Source organism: Salmo trutta, chromosome 2 (assembly GCF_901001165.1).
Source record: "Salmo trutta chromosome 2, fSalTru1.1, whole genome shotgun sequence".
In the NCBI taxonomy this organism is placed as follows: Eukaryota; Metazoa; Chordata; class Actinopteri; order Salmoniformes; family Salmonidae; genus Salmo; species Salmo trutta.
Window position 1 is genome coordinate 16,331,642 of NC_042958.1, and position 20,571 is coordinate 16,352,212.

At 42.9% G+C, this 20,571-nt stretch overlaps 1 protein-coding gene across 1 annotated transcript; it reads right to left on the reverse strand.

Annotated features, from left to right (window-relative positions):
* Positions 1 to 710: 710 nt before the first annotated feature.
* Positions 711 to 19,175, reverse strand: tnfrsf11a (tumor necrosis factor receptor superfamily, member 11a, NFKB activator). The gene is made up of 9 exons (XM_029696749.1): positions 18,814 to 19,175; positions 9,049 to 9,124; positions 8,601 to 8,726; positions 8,292 to 8,441; positions 8,063 to 8,147; positions 7,601 to 7,788; positions 7,054 to 7,103; positions 6,025 to 6,949; positions 711 to 2,748 (listed from the first exon to the last, which is right to left on the reverse strand). Exons 1-9 carry the CDS (start codon positions 18,886 to 18,888, stop codon positions 2,441 to 2,443), a joined length of 1,983 nt encoding a protein of 660 aa, XP_029552609.1. The 5' UTR covers positions 18,889 to 19,175; the 3' UTR covers positions 711 to 2,440.
* Between the last annotated feature and the right edge of the window lie 1,396 nt (positions 19,176 to 20,571).

Genomic DNA, 20,571 nt, shown 5'->3' on the forward strand with positions numbered 1-20,571 from the left:
ACAGCAGGTGAAGATATTCCAGTTTCAGCATTTCTGACTGAGAAGTTTCTGGTAGTTTCCAGGTGAAAACGTGTTTCCCTGTGTCACCAGCAGCAAGCCAGAACACTACAGGAAATGCAGTGTGTGTATTTGTTTGTGTTCAATACATGTAATACATCCTTCACTAGGTGGCATCATAGTTTAGTGCCAATGTTCTCCAATACATTACCCTCTAAATCTACACATTCTCTATTCTTATGTTCTCTAGAAGCAGCTGAGCTGATGGTATTTGATGTAAACCATGTGCAGGCTAGTCATAACTTCCTGTTTTCACAGACAACAGAAAATACCCTCCTCTCCTGGTGGGCCTCTGGTTCTTAAGAGCACACACGCAAACACAAACACCCAAACCAGGCCCTAAATCAGCATCTCCAGCCCTTCTCATGTGGTTTTAGAGAAAATAGCCCTATCCTAGATGCTACGCAAGCTAAACGTGGCCAATGCTACGTTGGCCCTATACTGCCAGCCATCTTGTGTGATAATGAAAGACTGTCAGTCTGTCTGCATTGGGACAGTGACAGAAACTGAAGCCCGGCCACATGTGTAATTAGCTCTGTTTTCACAGTCATTATGGTTCAGAGAGAAGATAAATAACTTCATTGTAATTACCAGATAGCAGACAGTAAACCATGGAATAACGGTACGACTGCTGTCACAAAAAAAACACTCGATTTTAATCAAAACAGTTCTGTAATTTATTGAAATTTGAATCAATATTTATAGTTTATTTACAGACAAGGTAAAAGTTTTCACTTTCAACTTTCGAAAGCTTTATTTGATTGGTTAGCTATTCAATAGCTGGTAGACTATCTGTGTGAACTGGTTTTCATTTCAACACAGCCTGGTCTAATAGACTAGACGTAAAATAGTAAATGTAAATCCGAGACACTAGCATTAGTATATGTTACTTTGGTATGGTTACAAAAGACAGAAGCTTACTTAAGGCAAAAAGTAAAGGACAGGGGGGATGGGTGGGCGTATAATGCAAACATTATCAAATCGCATCACAGACAATTTTAGCTAATTAGCAACTTTAGCTACTTACTACTTTGCAACTACTTAGCATGTTAGCTAACCCTTCTCCTAACCTTACACTTTTTAGCTAACCCTAACACTTTTTAGCTAACCCTAACCCTTTAACCTAACTCCTAACCTTTACCCCTAGCATAACTAACATTTGCCAGCTAGCTAATGTTAGCCTCCTACCCACCTAGCTAACGTTAGCCTCAACAAATTGGAATTCGTAACATACTGTATTACACATCCACAAATGAATATATACCATACGAAACATAACATATGTGTCTCTGATTCAAATATTGAATAATACGAAAGGCTCTGAGACACTATGTTGTTCAACCAGGTAGTCTTAAAGCTGCAATATGTAACTTTTTGGGCGACCCGACCAAATTCACATAGAAACGGGAGTTATCGATCGGTCATTATCATTCAAAGCAAAGAAGCAGTAGATATGTTCTATGTGCACTATTTCTATGCTTTCCGTTCTTAAGTTTCGTTTTTTGCGTCTTTTACTTAAATCTTTTTACACCAGCTTCAAACAGCTGAAAATACAATATTTTTGATCATGGTAAATATAGTATATTTCCCAGCGATTTCGATGCTACAATGATTCTCTACACTAGACATGCTTGTTTTGTCACAAACTGAAATTAGGCGAACTATTCGATTTTAGTAACCAGGAAATGGCGGAGTGATTTCTGCATAGTACAGTCTTTATTCTCTTTGGGTCAACACAATTGATTAAGGTGTATGAATCCCGGGTCTCCTGCTGTCCACAAGACTGTGTTAGCCCTCTGAGTTAAAGCTAACACAAGTCTTTTCAGACAAGGTTACTCATCACACGAGTGTGGATCACTGATCCACTTCCATGGTTTTTGTAGTACGACAATAAGGCTTTCGTTCCAAAGATTTCTTCATTAGTCCAACATCAGACAGCATCAAAAATATTTTTGAAAATAAACACATTTACATGTATAGTATATAGCTCAACAAATGCATAGCATTTTTCTTAACAACAAACCGCACTCGTGGTGCTCTGAGAACAAATCAACACCAAGGATAACAACAAGAAGGCAGTCAAACTCATGGACCCGATTTCAGTTGTCCAGCTCTTTTAGATCAGTAAGAATGAAAGGAGACAATGAAGTAAAGGAGGCTTCATGAGACTATTGAGACAGCCATGAGGTCCAGATGAGGAACACAGTCCTCCAGGTTCCAGTTCTAAGTCTATGGCCCAGTTCCAATTCCGAGCACCTACCCAGGAAGACTATGGACTATTGTTTCGAGTAGGTCGTAGCAATAGGTTTTGGAGTGTCAACAAGTCTGTAGCTTCACTCCTCTCTTTATGGTACACTATCCACCATTTTCTTGTCTCACTTCATCAGTCACTGGGCAACTCATCAGTCACTTCCTGAACTGGCAGGTTGTCATCCTGCTGTGGGGGGTTATGGGTAATGTAGTTCCCTGGAGACGGTGAATGACCGACACTTTTGAAGGAGGCAGAACTTTGGAACAACGGAGCTCGCTCATTGGCCTGTTCCTGGACAGGGATTCCGAATGCATCATCTGGCCCTTCCTCCTCATTGCCAAGCGACGTCTGGCTGACGTAGACGACAATGACATCAGCGCTGAAGTTCATAACCTGACCGCTGGAGATGAAGGTGGTGTTATTGTTCCCTGTCACCTGACCTGGCGGAGAGACAGTAGAGAGAGAGAGAGAGAAAGAGAGAGAATTAAGGGGTCAGTTTAGCCAGTTAGCCTAGTTAAGAGTCTTGGCATTGTGGTCTCTTTCCCAAAACGGTATCAGGTTTAATTTCACTACCAGAGGTTAAGGGACATAACCAACCAACGCAGAGAACCAAACCTCTTTTGAAATGTGTACAGAGGCCAATGTATGTTATGGTTGTGTAATTATGCAGTAACACACACAAACACAGCATTCTCTAAAGCTGTGATATAAAAAAAACTTTTATGTTAGGGGCGACCTCAGATGACTAATAGCGAGTAGGAGTGAGGATGACCGTGCACAGTAACCATAGAAAGACCGTGGTCGACTGCGGTTCCTTTGACCATAGTCCTGGTCAAGGACATCCTAAACATATCATTTAACATCAGGGTTTCAGTGTGACCAGCAGTTTTCATTCTATGTGAAAATGTCAAACTTTATTCAAGCTGCAATTTAGACGTAGAGAAGTATGGTTTGTCATAACATTATTACAGACGACATGTCCGTCTCACTGCTGAAATAGAATTACTGTTTGTTATTCAAGCTGGCATTTAGACGCTTGTATCGTAAGCAACTTACAGCTAATGTAGTATCAAACCCACAACTTGCGAGAAGCACGATGCTCCAACCAACTGAGCCATCGGAACAACTCTGGCGTTTGCATTCAGATCAAGAGGAACAAACTGCCATCTAGTCCCTTATTTCCATGTTCATAGTTCACACCGCTGATGGTATTTATAAACACAACAGACATCCATGTCTGTTTCTGTCTGCTGCCCATTTCAACACCCCCCCCCCCCCCTCCCTCTCTCTCTCATATTCCCATGTTAACTTGTTAACTCTGTAGAGGTGCAATGAGACAGTCACTCCTCACACCTCATTTACACAAATGCATGCGCACGCGCACATGCACACAAACACACACCATAACAGAGTATGTGTCAGTGTCTAGAATCCCATCTGAAATCATTTACTGGCACTGGAATACCAGTCTGGTCAGCCTGGTGTAAAAATGTCATTTCACTTGTTTCTTGTGCTCATAGAAATAGACATGGCGTGTGCGCGCGCAGGGGTGTGTGGGATGTTCCCCAATGCTGGAAGGGGGGCCCTGAGTGAAAAGGTTTGGGAGCCCCCGCCATAATTAACCTCTCTGAGCGGGAAGTCCAGTTAATGACATGTTATTACTGCATTATGAGAAATGTGGTTTATTTACTTACTGCTGCTTTGGGGCATAATTAAAGTATACAGTGATCAACGAGAGTCTGAAAGTGTGTGAGTCTGGGTATTACTCAAGGGATGTGTATTCAGAGCACATCTTGTTTCAATTAGACCTGTGGTCACTTTGCAAAACCCTGTAGAACTCTGGAACTGGGTAAACAGGAGTGTTGTGGTGGGCAGAGTTCACACTCAGAGAGTTAAACACACACACACACACACACGTTACAGCATGGTGTAATCACTGGCTCATCACACACACACACACACAGATTCCCATTCCCCTTCCTACTGTGTGTGGTCTTTAAAACAAGCCAACGGTGTCCGATATTAGTAGGAAACCAATATACTTATTTTGGAGGAGCAACAATGTGAAAAGACATTTCTGAAATCTCAGTTACAGTCCTAGCCAAAACAATGTACAATAACCCAGATCCAATAATCCAGATCCAATAACCCAGGAGAAACACCAGTGGATTTATCTTTCCTCTTTAACAATGGTTGGAATGTATAATGACATGTGTACCGTGCCTTCAGAAAGTATTCACACCCCTTTAGTTCTTCCACATTTTGTTGTGTTACAGCCTGAATTTAAAATGGACTAAATTGAGAATTTGTGTCACTGATCTACACACAGTACCCCAAAATGTAAAAGTGGAATTTTGTTTGCAGAACATTTTAGAAATTAATAAAAAATGAAAAGCTGAAATGTCTTGAGTCAATAAGTATTCAACCCCTTTGCTATGGCAAGACTAAATTAGCTCAGGAGTAGAAATGTGCATAACAAATCGCATGGACTCATTCCGCGTTCAATAATATGGTTAACATTATTTTAGAACGACTTCCCCCTCTCTGTACCCCACACATACAATGATCTCTAAAGTCCCTTAAATCGAGTAGTGAATTTCAAGAACAGATTCAACCACAAAGACCAGGGAGGTTTATTAATTAGGATTTGGATGGTGTATCAATATACCCAGTCACTACAAAGATACAGGCGTCCTTCAAAACTCAGTTGCTGGGGAGGAAGGAAACTGCTCAGGGATTTTCACCATGAGGCCAACGGTGATTTTAAAACTGAGGTTGGATCAACAACATTGTGGTAACTCCACAACACTAACCTAAATGGCAGAGTGAAAAGAAGGAAGCCTATATAAAATACAAATATTCCATAACATGCATCCTGTCTGCAACAAGGCACTTAAGAAATACTGCAAAAAATGTGGCGAAGAAATGTACTTTTGGTCCTGAATACAAAGCGTTATGTTTGGGGCAAATCCTACACAACACATCACTGAGTACCACTCTTCATATTTTTAAGCATGGTGGTGGCTGCATCATGTTATGGGTAATGCTTGTCAATGGCAAGGACTAGGGAGATTCTTAGGATAAAAATAAACGGAATACAGCTATAAGCACAGGCAAAATCCTAGAGGATAACCTGGTTCAGTCTGCTGGCCAATATACACTGGGAGACAAATTCACCTTTCAGCAGGACAATAACCTAAAACAAGGCCAAATCTATACTGGAGTTGCTTACCAAGACGCATCGAATGTTCCTGAGTGGCCTAGTTACAAATTTTACTTAAATCTGCTTTAAAATCTATGGTAAGACTTGAAAATGTCTGTCTAGCAATGATCAACAATCAACTTGACAGAGCTTGAAGAATTTAAAAAAGAATAACTCGCCAAATATTGTACAATCCAGGTGTGCATAGCTCTTAGAGACTTACCCAAAAAGCCTCACAGCTGTACTTACAAAGTATTGACTCAGGGGTGTGAATAATTATGTAAATTTGTTCTTTCTTTATTAGATTTTCAATACATTTGCAAAGTTTCTAAAAACATGTTTTACTTTGTCATTATAGGGTATTGTGTGTAGATGGGTAGAGAATTTTTTTGATATTTAATCCATTTTGAATTCAGGCTGTAACACAATAAAATGTGGACCAAGTCAAAGGATATGAATACTGCATTTTGCCTTTTTCTTGTAAAAAAGTGCAGCACTGCTGTGCAATATCTACCTGAGGTGAGTGCTGGTTCCGCAAGTTGGCTCTGGATACAATCAGGGGCACACTCCAGCTCCGAGCCCCCAGATAAGAGCTTGTTTCCTCCACTGTCCCTCCAGGAAAGTCCCTGGTCTGGCTCACTGCTGGAGGCCTCAAAGCTCAGCTTGGACTGCTGGTCTCCCACGGTTACAGTGGGGTCAGGAGAGGTTGTGGAGGTTGAAGTGGGTGTGGTGTCTGTGGTGGGGGTGGAGCTTATGCTAGAGTTCAGTCTGTATAGCCCATCCACTTTCCTCTGTGAGCTGTCAATCAGCTGAGCTTTGATCTCTGACCTGGCTGGGGTCAGTGGTAGGTAGAGGTCACATGACGGCATGACGGGGGAAAGGGGGCAGGAGGTGGGAGAGAGGGAGGTATTACAGCTCCTCTCAGAGCTCTTCCCTTGCAAGCCCTCAACCATCTTGGCCCTCTCACTCCCTCCATCTTTCCTTTCATCCTTCTTTCCATCCCTGATCTCCCCCTCTCCTCCACAGGAGCAGGTCCCGAGGGTTCCAGGGTTGACGGCCTGACTACAGTCTTCATTCTCTCCTACCTCTAAAGGTTCCCTCACAGACAACACACACACACAGGAGCCAGCCCACAGTGGAGACACACACACACCCTCTGATACACCCTCCTCACACACAGCCTCCTCAGAAACCTCCTCCGCCTCCCCTGACCCCTCACTTCCCATCCCCTCATCCTCCTCCTCCCTCCTCTCCTCCTTCATCTCTTTAATGGGTGGTAGTTTGACCCGGTCACCAGGTATGGCTGTAGGACAGGTGTGTAGAGTTTCTGAGGGGGTGTCAGCAAGGACAATCAGACAGGTTCTCTCACACAGGGTGCAGTTCTGCCCCCCTACCCCACCTCCTTCACCCCCACTGTGGTAGAGAGGGGCCAGAGTCTCCTGGAGAGAAACACAGACAGATAGGTTAGTCAGAGCCGTTGAATGTTTTATTTAGTCTACTGTTTATGCATGCCATCTCTGCCACTAAAAAAAGTCTACCCTACCTGCTGTATCCTGGTCCTTTTCAGATTCTGGACACATAATCGCAAATTCACTGTAAGACATAAGAGGATGACAGTCATTCATTTCAGATACATTTTATGCCAAGGAATATTTCTATAAAAAAATTATTCCCTCAAGAATATTGTCCTCTGCAACAAATCCAACCTGGGTAGACATCACATAGTAAATGTAAATCTGTCTCCCTCCATTTGGTATCATATGTTACGTTTAGTATGGTATGTATTCATTTATGTTACGAATTCCAATTTGTTGTGGCTAACGTTAGCTAGGGGTTAAGATTAGGGTTAAGGTTAGGATTAGGAGTTAGGTTAAAGGGTTAAGGTTAGCTAACATGCTAAGTAGTCGCTAATTAGCTCAAATGCTAAAGTTGTCCGTGATGAGATTCAAACACAAAACCTTTGGGTTGCTAGATGTTCACATTATATGCCCACCTATCCACCCCGACCGTGGGTGTCCAGGATTTACGTTTACTATGTTACGTCTAGTCTATGAGACAAGGCGGACAAATGTAATCTCTCACTCGGGTACCTGAAAGTAGTTTGAGTTTGTCCTTGTAGCAGAAGAGCAGGAGGATGAGGAGACAGAGGACAGTGATGACTGACAGAATACACACTAGGACCCAGGAGGAGGTAGAGGAACCAGAGAGATGGGGTCTACAGACAGCATCAGTCTGGTCGCTCCCAGTCTTTTTGTCACTCTTCCCCAGGCCTTTACAACTGGAAGGAGAAAACACATGGTCATTATTTGTGTTTTATAGCAATTCAGGCATTCTCTCTTTTCCTGCTCTCTTTCTCTCCTTCCCTCTTGGTTGACCGCAGAGTCAGGCAGTGGTAGAAGCTGCTCTGTGTTCCAGTGGAAGTGGTGCAGCATTAGTCAGAACAGCGGTGTGGTGGAGCTTTGAGCGCCTGTAGAACCCTGTTCCTGCCTCACTGAATGGGACACACTGGACAGAAGAGGAGCGCCCAGGGGAAAAGGTGTGTGTTAACTCACTTGGTCCACTGTCTGCATGGTTCTATAGAGGTGTTGGGGGAGAAATATCCTCTCCTGCAAGCAACACAAGTTCTCCTGCCCGCCTCTGAGTTTAAAACACACATGACAGAGAAGAGTGAAAAACTGAACTGCTGACAACAGTAGCAACACAGAAGTGTGTGTGTATATGTATGCCGGCATGTGTGTTTGTGTGTGCATGTTCATGTCTGCGTGTGAATGTCTCTCTCACCAGTGTCAGTCTCCAGTCCATATCCTGGTCCACAGGTAGGAATCTTCTCACAGAACTCACAGTTGATAGGAGAACACTCTAGACCAGGTTGACATTGACAGGGTACCGCAGCCTGGGGGTTACTGGGCCTCTCACGGTTAAAACCTTTACCTGGGGTTCACAAACAGGTCAGGGGTTAGTGGTTAACCAAAGCAAACACCAGACATCAGCATCTCTAAAAGCCTTTGCTAAAATGTATAGAAAACAAAGCTCCAACAATAGACCTAAAGTCATCCATCCAACTAGACTAGACTCCAGTCACCTACTGACCTGTGTCACAGAACTTCTGTGGCAGACACTTGGTCTCGTTGGTCCAGTCAGGCTGGTACTCATCACGACCACACGGACGACACTTGGTGTCAGAGTACCCAGAACACTCTGCAAACACATAGGACCCTGGGGAGTGGGGAAGAGAGAGAGGGTTAGACTGGCCACAGATAATACACCAACGCTGCAGTGATCTACTGAGGTAAGAGAAAGAGGAAGAGAAAGCTAAAATAGATACATTTCCGTCACGCTTAGAGATGGACAGTTATTTGGGGATTAGGGCATGTGTAGGGTGTGTGCAGTTCCTCTTTGACATCCTTCCTCATTTATTTTCAGGAAAAATGAAACATGACAGTTTTCTTCCATGCATGCTCTCTGCTAAAGCCCAGTACTGTAGAGTGGTCATATTGGGTGTTAATGGCCATTCCTGTATTTCTCTGGTTTAGTTTACCTGGTTCACACCTCCTGCAGCATCTCTTGTCTTTGAGGTACTGCTGCTGGGTACAGGTGGGTCTGGAGAGGGCTCTCTGGAAGACAAAAACACAGACCACTATAGCCAATCTGGTTGTGTCAAGGCCTTAAATAATTATTGGCAGGTGACAGTAAATTTAAACAAAATGTCATTCATTCATTTGTTTATTCACCATACAAAAAGAAAACGCATGGGGGAAAAAAAATCTGGTTAAAAAGGGTGGTTTTCGGACATGTGAAAAATGACATGTGTGAACATTTGTCACATGTGAAAGTTCTGAATCTATTTTCACATGTGAAACTGCAAATTTCACACGTGAATATGCAATTGACATGCGAGGTGAAAACGGGTTATTCTCCTCACATGTAAAAAGTGGACTTTAATACATGTGAACAACTGACTTCACGTGTCTCTTTTCATATGTGAACATTTCTGCTCAACATGTGAAATCAGCTATTTCACATGTGAAAATGCTAATTTATCATGTGTGTTTTTGTAAGGGTCATTAATTTATTTGTAGACATGAGATATAAGTCTATCAATAAGACTAAACAGTGGTTGTAAGAGGAAAAGGGAAGAGGATTGCCCAACTCTTTCCTGTCGTCTGAAACAAAGACAGAAAGAAACAGAAAACCCCTCATATTCCACTGCAAACATTCTCACATTCTCACTGTCAACAGAACACATTTTGGAATAAAACATTACTTGAATAAAACTTTGTTCTAATGATTTGATTCCAAACTGTTCTAACGACCAAGCCCTTTTAAACAAAACCATAAAATACACATACACTGCGTGCACAATTATTAGGCAAGTGAGTATTCTGATCTTATCATTGTTTCTATTCACATTTTCGAACTCCAAACCATATAAACTTGAATGCTTATTGGATTTAATCGTTTTCAGGTGATATGTATTTGTGTAATGAGGGAGGGTGTGGGGAAAGTGAATAACACTTTATATCAAGGTGTGCATAATTATTAGGCAGCCTCATTACCTCAGGTAAAATGGGCCAAAAAATAGATTTAACTGACACTGAAAAGCCAAAAATGTAAAATGACTTTCAGGCGGATGCGACACTCTTTAAATAGCTAAACTATTGAGGTGTGACCACCGGACATTCAAACGTTTTGTTGTGAATAGTCAACTGGGGCACAAAAAAACGCATGGGGAAGAAAAGGTGCAAATTAACTGCAAAAGACTTGAGAAGAATTAAACGTCAAACTACCAGGAACCCATTATCCTCCAGTGCCACCGCATTCCAGAACTGCAACCTACCTGGAGTGTTCAAACGTACAAGGTGTCAAGTGCTCAGAGACATGGCCAAGGTCAAGAAGACTGAAACAAGACCACCACTGAATAATATTCACAAGTTGAAGCGTCAAGATTGGGCAAAGAAATACCTGAAGACAGATTTTTCAAAGGTTTTATGGACCAAATGGATGGGCCCGTGGCTGGATCAGTAATGGACACAGGGCACCACTTTGAGTCAGGTGCCAGCAAGGTGAAGGAGGGGTACTGGTATGGGCTGCTATCATTGAGGATGAGGTAGTTGGACTTTTTCGGGTTGAAGATGGACTGAAACTCAACTCCCAAACCTACTGCCAGTTTCTGGAAGATTCTTTCGTCAAACAGTGGTACAGGAAGAAGTCCTCAGCATTCTAGAAGGCCATGATCTTTATGCAGGACAATGCTCCATCACATGCATCCAAGTACTCCACTGCTTGGCTAGCCAGCAAGGGCCTCAAAGATGCCTGAATAATGACCTGGCCCCCTTCCTTACCTGACTTAAATCCTATTGAGAACTTGTGGGCCCTTCTCAAACGTGAGATTTACAGTGATGGAAGACAATACACCTTTTTGAACAGCATTTGGGAGGCTGTGGTTGCTGCTTCAGTGAAAATTGATCGTGAACAGATCAAGAAACTGACAGACTCCATGGATGGAAGGCTCATGGCAGTTATTGAAAATAAGGGTGGCTATATTTGTTACTGAATATTTTTGAAAGGCCAAAAATGTTATATAATTGTCATTGTGTTACTTATCTGTTACACTTACTCTAAAAATTGAGAATAAACGTGAGTTAAGAGAAATTATTTTTGTAATTTAGTTGTTAATAATTCTGCACACTAATAGTTGCCTAATAATTGTGCACACTTATATATTTCCCTGAGAAAGACAAAACTCACTTTTCCTTTGTTAAACATTCAGGTTTGAGGTTCAATAACATTTTGGATTGACTGAGAGCATTGTGTTTGTTCAACAATAAAATCAATCCCGAGGAATACAATTTGCCTAATAAGTGCACCTCAGCAGAGCATACTGGCATTGTAGTAGTCACCAGAGTGGATACTAGGCTGTGGAGGGAGGGTGGTCGCCTCAGTGGCTCGTTGAAGCTTGGTGTACAGATGTAGGATCTTCATTTCATCACCCTGTTGCAGGATAACTTTCCAGTTAAATTTGAAACCTGTAGTATACAGTGCATTTGGAATGTATTCAGACCCCTTCTATTTTGTTACATTACAACCTTATTCTAAAATGGATTAAATAAATAAATGTCCTCAATCTACACACAATACCCAATAATGACAAATATTTATTTTTTTTGCCAATTTTTTTAAATAAACAGAAACACTTTATTTACATTTACAAGTATTCAGACCCTTTGCTATGAGACTCAAAATTGAGCTCAGGTGCATCCTGTTTCCACTGATGTGTTTCTACAACTTGATTGGAGTCCACCTGTGGTAAATTCAATTGATTGGACATGATTTGGAAAGGCACACACGTGTCTATATAAGGTCCCACAGTTGACTGTGCACGTCAGAGCAAAAACCAAGCCATGAGGTCGAAGGAATTGTCTGTAGAACTTCAAGCCAGGATTGTGCTGAGCCACAGATCTGGGGAAGTGAACCAAAACATTTCTGCAGCATTGAAGTTCCCCAAAAGCACAGTGGTCTCCATCATTCTTAAATGGAAGAAGTTTGGAACCACCAAGACTCTTCTTAGAGCTGGCCGCACGGCCAAACTGAACAATCGGGGGGGAAAAGGGCCTTGGTGAGGGGAGGTCACCAATAACCCGATGGTCACTGACAGAGCTCCAGAGTTCCTCTGTTGATATTGGAGAACCTTCCAGAAGGACAACCATCTCTGCAGCACTACACAAAGCAGGCATTTATGGTAGAGTGGCCAGAGGGAAACCACTCCTCAGTAAAAGGTACATGACAGCCTGCTTGGAGTTTGCCAAAAGGCACCTAAAGGACTCTCAGACCATGAGAAACAAGATTCTCTGGTCTGATGAAACCAAGATTGAACTCTGTGCGTCAAGTCTGGAGGAAACCTGGCACCATCCCTATGGTGAAGCATGGTGGTGGCAGCATAATGCTGTGGGGATGTTTTTCAGTGGCAAGGACTGGGAGAGTAGTCAGGATCGAGGGAAAGATGAACAAGCAAAGTACAGAGAGAACCTTGAGGAAAACCTGCTCCAGAGCGCTCAGGAACTCAGACTGGGCTTAAGGTTCACCTTCCAACAGGACAACAACCCTAAGCACACAGCCAAGAAAACGCAAGAGTGGCTTCTGAATGTCCTTGAGTGGCCCAGCCAGAGCTCGGACTTGAACCCAATCGAACATCTTTGAAGAGTGAAGAGACCTGAAAATAGCTGTGCAGCGACGCTCCCCATCCGACCTGACAGAGCTTGAGAGGATCTGCAGAGAAGGGGATAAACTCCCCAAATACAGGTGTGTCAAGCTTGTAGCGTCATACCCAGGAAGAATCAAGAATGTAATCGCAACCTAGCTCAAATTAAGATCCTACATCTGTGTAATAGACACTTAAAACATGAGTCTCTCTCTGCTGTGAACACTGATCGTGCTGTGGTCTACCCACCCACTGCTGTTGGCAGGGGTGCAATGGTAAGCTAATACAATACCCCTTACCACAAACACACATATGCATGTACCCCCCAGCCAGTGTTCTGAATTACAGAATAGTGTTATGAGAGAAAATATGCCAAACCAAAAGTTTTTGTGAAGGAATAGAACTAACAAAAACACCTAATTCTCCATTTATATAAACCTTCAAACACCACAGGCACAGAGTGCTTCTGCCTAGTATTACTAATCCCCATCCTAAAGAATCATACAGTAGCTCTACTTTACTGTCACAACTCTTGCCCCTCTCCATCCCTCCCTCCGCTGTCTGTGCCCCCATGCCAGCTCTGTCCCCCAATCACAGACTACAGAAACTCATCTAAAGCTTTTCTCATTCAGGTTTTTCTTGTTACCCACCAAGTAAACAAAAACAAAGTCTGTAGCCAAGTCTTAAGCTGCAACCCAGAACAAACCAGCTTTCTGCATCCAACCCTTTGAAAAACCCCACTGATACGGTTTTAGTCTGTGTCTGTAGTGTCAGAGATCCCAACCAGTTTAATTACTTCCAGTGTCTCACATCAGTCATTGTTTTGCTTTTAATGATGAACGCCACTCATAGTTGTGACCACAGTCATAATGATCAACATGTGTTAGAGGAGCCAAGCTGACTGAGATCAGAGCAATGCTGCCATGCATCAACTTCCAGCTGTTGGAGAAGGACACATTTCCCATACATCGAAGAAGAAGGTGGGTGAGTAATGGCGCAGAAGTTCCGATGGCTCAGCATGGTGTTGGAAACACTATAGTTGTGGGTTTGATTCCTGGATGGGCCATATATAGATAGGCCTTTAATACTGCAGTGTTTCCCAAACTCGGTCCTCTGGACCCCAAGGGGTGCATGTTTTGGTTTTTGTCCTAACACTACACAGCTTATTCAGATCAACTAATCATCAACCTTTGATCATTTGAATCAGCTGTGTAATGTTAGGGCAAAAACCAAAACGTGCATGCCTTGGGGTCCCGAGGACCGAGTTTTGGAAACGCTGCCTTACCGTATAACTGTCATGGATCAATGTTTCAGAGATGAGGGAAAGATATGCAGGAAGGAGGTGAGGGAAGAAGGCATGTTGAGACTATTGACACCCAACCGTGACAGACAGTATTGCTCAGTGACAGATTTGGGTGAAAGGGGACAGGAAACCAAAATAATGCTGGGAATCGTATTTCAGTTTCCTCTGCCTCCGAACATCAGGCCATAATTGAGACGTTGCTGCAATATGTTTCAATTCACTAAATATATAAGAGCATGGCTGGATGATTACAGGCTAGGCTAGAGAAAGACCAGGATGTTACATAGGCTCCTCTAACCTCCATCCGTTCTAACTTTATCTCAGAGTGCAACTACAGTCAGTTCTGTTATATACAAACATTGGTTCCCAAACTGTTTTTGTGTGTGCTGTGAACCATCAAAAGCTTAAAAAGAAGAGATAGAGATATACAACGTAGAACACCAAATAATGCATGCAGAGCAGAATTAGGCCGATACCCGCTAATTATCAAAATCCAGAAAAGAGACGTTAAATTCTACAACCACCTAAAAAGGTAGTGATTCCCAAATCTTCCATAACAAAGACATCACCTACAGGGAGATGAACCTGGAGAAGAGTCCCCTAAGCAAGCTGGTCCTGGGGCTCTGTTCACAAACACACCCCACAGAGCCCCAGGACAGCAACACAATTAGACCCAACCAAATCACGAGAAAACAAAAAGATAATTACTTGACACATTGGAAAGGATTAACAAAAAAACTGAGCAAACTAGAATGCTATTTGGCCCTAAACAGAGAGTACACAGTGGCAGAAAACCTGACCACTGTGACTGACCCAAGCTTAAGGAAAGCGTTGACTATGTACAGACTTAGTGAGCCTGGCCTTGCTATTGAGAAAGGCCGCCGTAGGCAGACCTAGCTCTCAAGAGAAGACAGGCTATGTGCACACTGCCCACAAAACGAGGTAAAAACTGAGCTGCACTTCCTAACCTCCTGCCAAATGTATGACCATATTAGAGACACATATTTCCCTCAGATTACATACACACACAAAGGATTTGAAAACAAATCCAATTTTGATACATTTGCATATCCATGAGATGAAATACCACACAGGGTGTCATCCCAGCAGCAAGATGTGTGACCTGTTGCCACAAGAAAAGGGCAACCAGTGAAGAACAAACACCATTGTAAATACAACCATATGTTTATTTTTCCCCTTTTGTAGTTTAACTATTTGCACATCGTTACAACACTGTACATAGCCATAATATAACATGTCTCTATTCCTTTGAAACTTTTGAGTTTAATGTTTACTGTTCATTTTTATTGTTTATTAAACTTTTGTTTATCTATTTCACTTGATTTGGCAAATGTAAACATATGTTTCCCATGCCAATAAAGCTATTTGAATTTAAATGAATTCAGAGTGAGAGGAAGAGAGAGAGATGGAGAGAGGGATAGAAAGAGAGATGAGTGAGTGAGCGAGATAGAGGACTAGAGAGTGTAACAGTTCTCACAACCAGTAGCACCTATAAAATACTATCTTCATTTGTTTGTGTATGGGGGGGGCTGCGATCCCTGATCCCATCATCTTCTCTGACATGGGATACATTCCAGTCTTTCTCAGATTTGCATAACCGCCACCCCAAACTCTGACATCGGGCCAAGAACAACCTCCCCCACATTAATGATTTAACACCTGGGTATTTGTAGACTACAGATTCAAATCTAGGTACTCTGAATTAATTATTATTGCATGATAATCTCATGTCCATTCATGTTACTAACAAGGGATATAAATGATGTGCAATGACTTAAACAGTTTACTTATGGTTAACATTTGTAACAATGGATTATAGCCCTTTATAAAAAGATCTCCATCAAAAGTACTGTCTGTCTCTGGACGTGGGCAGCAGTAGACTGTATGTCTGTCTCTGGACGTGGGCAGCAGTAGACTGTATGTCTGTCTGTCTGTCTCTGGACGTGGGCAGTAGTAGACTGTATGTCTGTCTGTCTGTCTGTCTCTGGACGTGGGCAGTAGTAGACTGTATGTCTGTCTGTCTCTGGACGTGGGCAGTAGTAGACTGTATGTCTGTCTGTCTCTGGATGTGGGCAGTAGTAGACTGTATGTATGTCTGTCTGTCTCTGGACGTGGGCAGTAGTAGACTGTATGTCTGTCTCTGGACGTGGGCAGTAGTAGACTGTATGTCTGTCTGTCTCTGGATGTGGGCAGTAGTAGACTGTATGTATGTCTGTCTGTCTCTGGACGTGGGCAGTAGTAGACTGTATGTCTGTCTCTGGACGTGGGCAGTAGTAGACTGTATGTCTGCTGTCGGTCTCTGGACGTGGGCAGTAGTAGACTGTATGTCTGTCTCTGGACGTGGGCAGTAGTAGACTGTATGTCTGTCTCTGGACGTGGGCAGTAGTAGACTGTATGTCTGTCTGTCTGTCTGTCTCTGGACGTGGGCAGCAGTAGACTGTATGTCTGTCTGTCTGTCTCTGGACGTGGGCAGTAGTAGACTGTATGTCTGTCTGTCTGTCTCTGGACGTGGGCAGTAGTAGACTGTATGTATGTCTGTCTGTCTCTGGACGTGGGCAGTAGTAGACTGTATGTATGTATGTATGTATGTATGTCTGTCTGTCTCTGGACGTGGGCAGTAGTAGACTATGTATGTATGTCTGTCTCTGGACGTGGACAGTAGTAGACTGTATGTATGTATGTCTGTCTCTGGACGTGGGCAGTAGTAGACTGTATGTATGTCTGTCTCTGGATGTGGGCAGTAGTAGACTGTATGTCTGTCTGTCTGTCTCTGGACGTGGGCAGTAGTAGACTGTATGTATGTCTGTCTCTGGACGTGGGCAGTAGTAGACTGTGTATGTATGTATGTCTCTGGACGTGGGCAGTAGTAGACTGTGTATGTATGTATGTCTCTGGACGTGGGCAGTAGTAGACTGTATGTATGTCCGTCTCTGGATGTGGGCAGTAGTAGACTGTATGTCTGTCTGTCTGTCTCTGGACATGGGCAGTAGTAGACTGTATGTATGTATGTATGTATGTATGTATGTATGTATGTATGTATGTATGTATGTATGTATGTATGTCTCTGGATGTGGGCAGTAGTAGACTGTATGTCTGTCTGTCTCTGGACGTGGGCAGTAGTAGACTATGTCTGTCTGTCTGTCATCGAAGCACCACCACAACGCCTTATATTTTACCACGAACTCTGCAGCAGAAATGAACTCCTTAGTCCGCTGCTCTTTAGCACACACGAGGTTCCAGTAAATCACATTTTGCGGGGGAAGTTGTGAAGCACCAGGGAAACTGAAGCATGCTGTACCCTATTGCGTGCCTGTGTTTGAGTCGGTTATTAAATAATGTGAAACAATGTGTATGTTTAATGCTTTTCATTAAATCATGTACAGCTATAATTATTGTATATAAATTATTAATGGAATGGAAACATTGTGATTTAGTGTGCGGAACGGCTTGCTGGGGAACTCATTTAAACCTGTCATAAGGCTGATGGCTAAAAACAGCCTGTACTATATCTAGTTTCTACAATATATTTTCATTTTAAAGAATGTATTTTCTCCCCAAATAGAAGCTATATTTATCACGGTCCACAACTTGATTGATTTCTTCATCTGTCAGGTTAAGACTTGTCCTACAGGAGTGAGAATGAGGAAACACCTGGGCTAGTCCGGTTAGTACAGTAGTAGACACTTAGCGTTTACATACTGTAGACACTTAGCGTTTACATACTGTAGACACTTAGCGTTTACATACTGTAGACACTTAGCGTTTACATACTGTAGACACTTAGCGTTTACATACTGTAGACACTTAGCGTTTACATACTGTAGACACTTAGCGTTTACATACTGTAGACACTTAGCGTTTACATACTGTACATTACTGTACACTGTTTTAACACAGTTTCAGCCAACAGTATTTTTCAGTGACAACACTTTTGTGGCATGTCCGACTTCCTCACAGGTGTTTGGAAACGCAGATACTCCGAGCTAATTAGTACAGGTAGTCCACTCTGTCATCCCTCTTTTCAGTAGACAAGCGCTGTAACATGGGAATATGGCCATGTGGGAACCTTAACCCTATACAGGTGTGTAGTAATTTAAGCTTTTTAAAGTAGTATTGTTTCTGGCTGATATAAAAGATATGTTCTTTACGTTTCCAAAACCGTACCGCAGCAATGCGTGTTAACGTTTAGATCAAGTGACGGGGCTCTTAACAAAACCTCCCTGGTCAGAAGATACCTTAAACAATTAGGTGCTGAAGGTAGTTAGCGTATATGAATGGGGTAAGTGCAAAGGTGCCAATGTACATGAAAGCAACTGTAGGTCCTGCATTTCTCAATGGAATATCTGACATGCAGCACATTGCTCAGACAGTTGCAACACCAACCGTAGGATGGGGAGAAAGAGGGAAGAGAACACGTCCTAAATCCCCTAGACAAACCCACATGATGCTGATTTACAGTAACAAGACAACGCCCCCCACAACACATTGGAGCCGAAACGTGAACGTCCGGTAAAAACAACCTTAAGGCCAGCAAGAGTGCATCCAGCTGTCCTTTACAGGGACCGGTAGAGGGGGTGCTTGGTCACGACCCAAACATAAATGTTTCCACTTGATGCTCAAGCATGTCTGTTTTCTACCAACTCTTCCAGAGCAATACCAATGGCTAGATGAAGACCTATTCTAGATCTAGAGAAAACTCTATACATCAACTAAATAAAACCTATCTATATAAAGCACTTTTTTATGTATGCAATTCGTTTTTTGAGTAGCCTATGACTTACCTGTGCGCACAGATTGAGAACCAGATGGGTGACCCAGCCTTGAAATATCCAGCTGGTAGAGAAGTGAACTCTCATCTCTCCTCCTTAGAGACACAAATCAGAGAAGACAAGAAATCCAATTGTCTTGTACAGATTTAGGATGATCGATATTGTCGATAACAAAGGAACCGGTTGGGTTTTTGTCGGTAATTATAGGGATTTTGGGGGATACAGTGTGGAGCCTCCAGACCAGTCTGGCATTCTCGCTTCGCATGCCCGGTAATGCACGCTCTGCTCTCCTCTACTATCACCCACGCGCTCTAAAGTGAGCAACCTCTGGTGAAAACGCAGTAAATTTACTAGCACTAGGGGAGAGACAGCTGAGGAAGATCAGCCCCTCTGACCACCTCCTCCAATGGGTTTTGAGGAGACGAGGAGAGAGGACGCGAGGAGCATGAAATTTAGATTTTCTCATAGTCTAAACTCCTCCCTCGCCATTGAATAAAATAATCTGTGTGTGTGTTGATTGCCTCAGACATACTGTAAGTGTTCAATGGTTTGTCTCACACCTAAAGTAGACTCTAATGTTGTTTCACAATGTAAATGAACCCATATAATCCATTTAAATAAACATAATTGTATAAATCTGGTCTGTCTCTTCCTCTCCACTGAATTAAACTAACATGACATTTTGTGAGGAATGTTGTAATGTAGTTTTCATTACCATGACTGTGAGACTGGCCAATAGCTTCTACCCCCAGACCATCAGGCTGCTGAATAGCCACCACTAGGCAGCTACCTGCTCCCCTTGTCTCCCTCCTGCACCCCAGACTTCCTCTGATATGTCACGTAATGGGTGAGTGGTATTTGGGGATCCTCTGTAACAGCCTCATCTATTCCCCCCCACCCCACCTCTCTTCCCTCTCTCCCTCCCGCATCCATTCTAAGCTGTCAGGTGTAATTTAATATTTGCATAACCGTCACTTTATTTTAGAAGGAAGGCTTTCTTCACCTTTACTCAGCTCTGCGTCACTCTCTCCTCTCCCTCGCCAGGGACAAGCAGAAACTCACATGCAAATTCAGAGGCTTTCCGCTTTTGTTTTTGTTTAGTTTTTTTCTTTTACTAGGTGAGAGAGAGTGGGGGAATATTTCCTGGAGGCGTTCTCTGGAACTTGGTAGAACTTAATGTTCTAATTCCATGTTCCAGGAACACAGAACAGACAGTGATGTTTGGAGTTGTAACTCTGTCATTGCAGGTTTCTGTAACACAATGGAACCTACTGGAGCTAAGTCTAGAGCTCTGCTCACCACGTCAGCTGACAGAGACCACAAACCTTGCTTCTGATAATGATGATGCAAAGATGCAGGGATGTGTTGCGTCGGTGACGTCATATTTTAAATTGTACGGTACATCCAAACACACATTGAATAAACAGATATATAACTACATTGAACAGAAATGTAAACGCAACATGTAAAGTGTTGGGCACTCAGAGTGTGGTGTCAGGAAAACAACCTCTCACTCAACGTCAACAAAACAAAGGAAATGATTGTGGACTTCAGGAAACAGCAGAGGGAGCATCCCCCCCTATCCACATCGAAGGGACAGCAGTGGAGAAGGTGGAAAGTTTTAAGTTCCTGGGCGTACACATCACTGACAAACTGAAATGGTCCACCCACACAGACAGTATGGTGAAGAAGGCTCAACAGCGCCTCTTCAACCTCAGGAGGCTGAAGAAATTTGTCTTGTCACCCAAAACCCTGACAAACCTTTACAGA

Bases quoted from the DNA above. Each gene is read 5' to 3' on its own strand.
- tnfrsf11a (XM_029696749.1), bottom strand. From the start codon at position 18,888: ATGAGAGTTCACTTCTCTACCAGCTGGATATTTCAAGGCTGGGTCACC. The intron at 8,148-8,291 runs GTGAGAGAGACA...TTTTAAACTCAG, and splicing joins TGGACTGGAGACTGACACTG to AGGCGGGCAGGAGAACTTGT. The intron at 2,749-6,024 runs GTAGATATTGCA...TCTCTCCGCCAG, and splicing joins GGAACCAGCACTCACCTCAG to GTCAGGTGACAGGGAACAAT.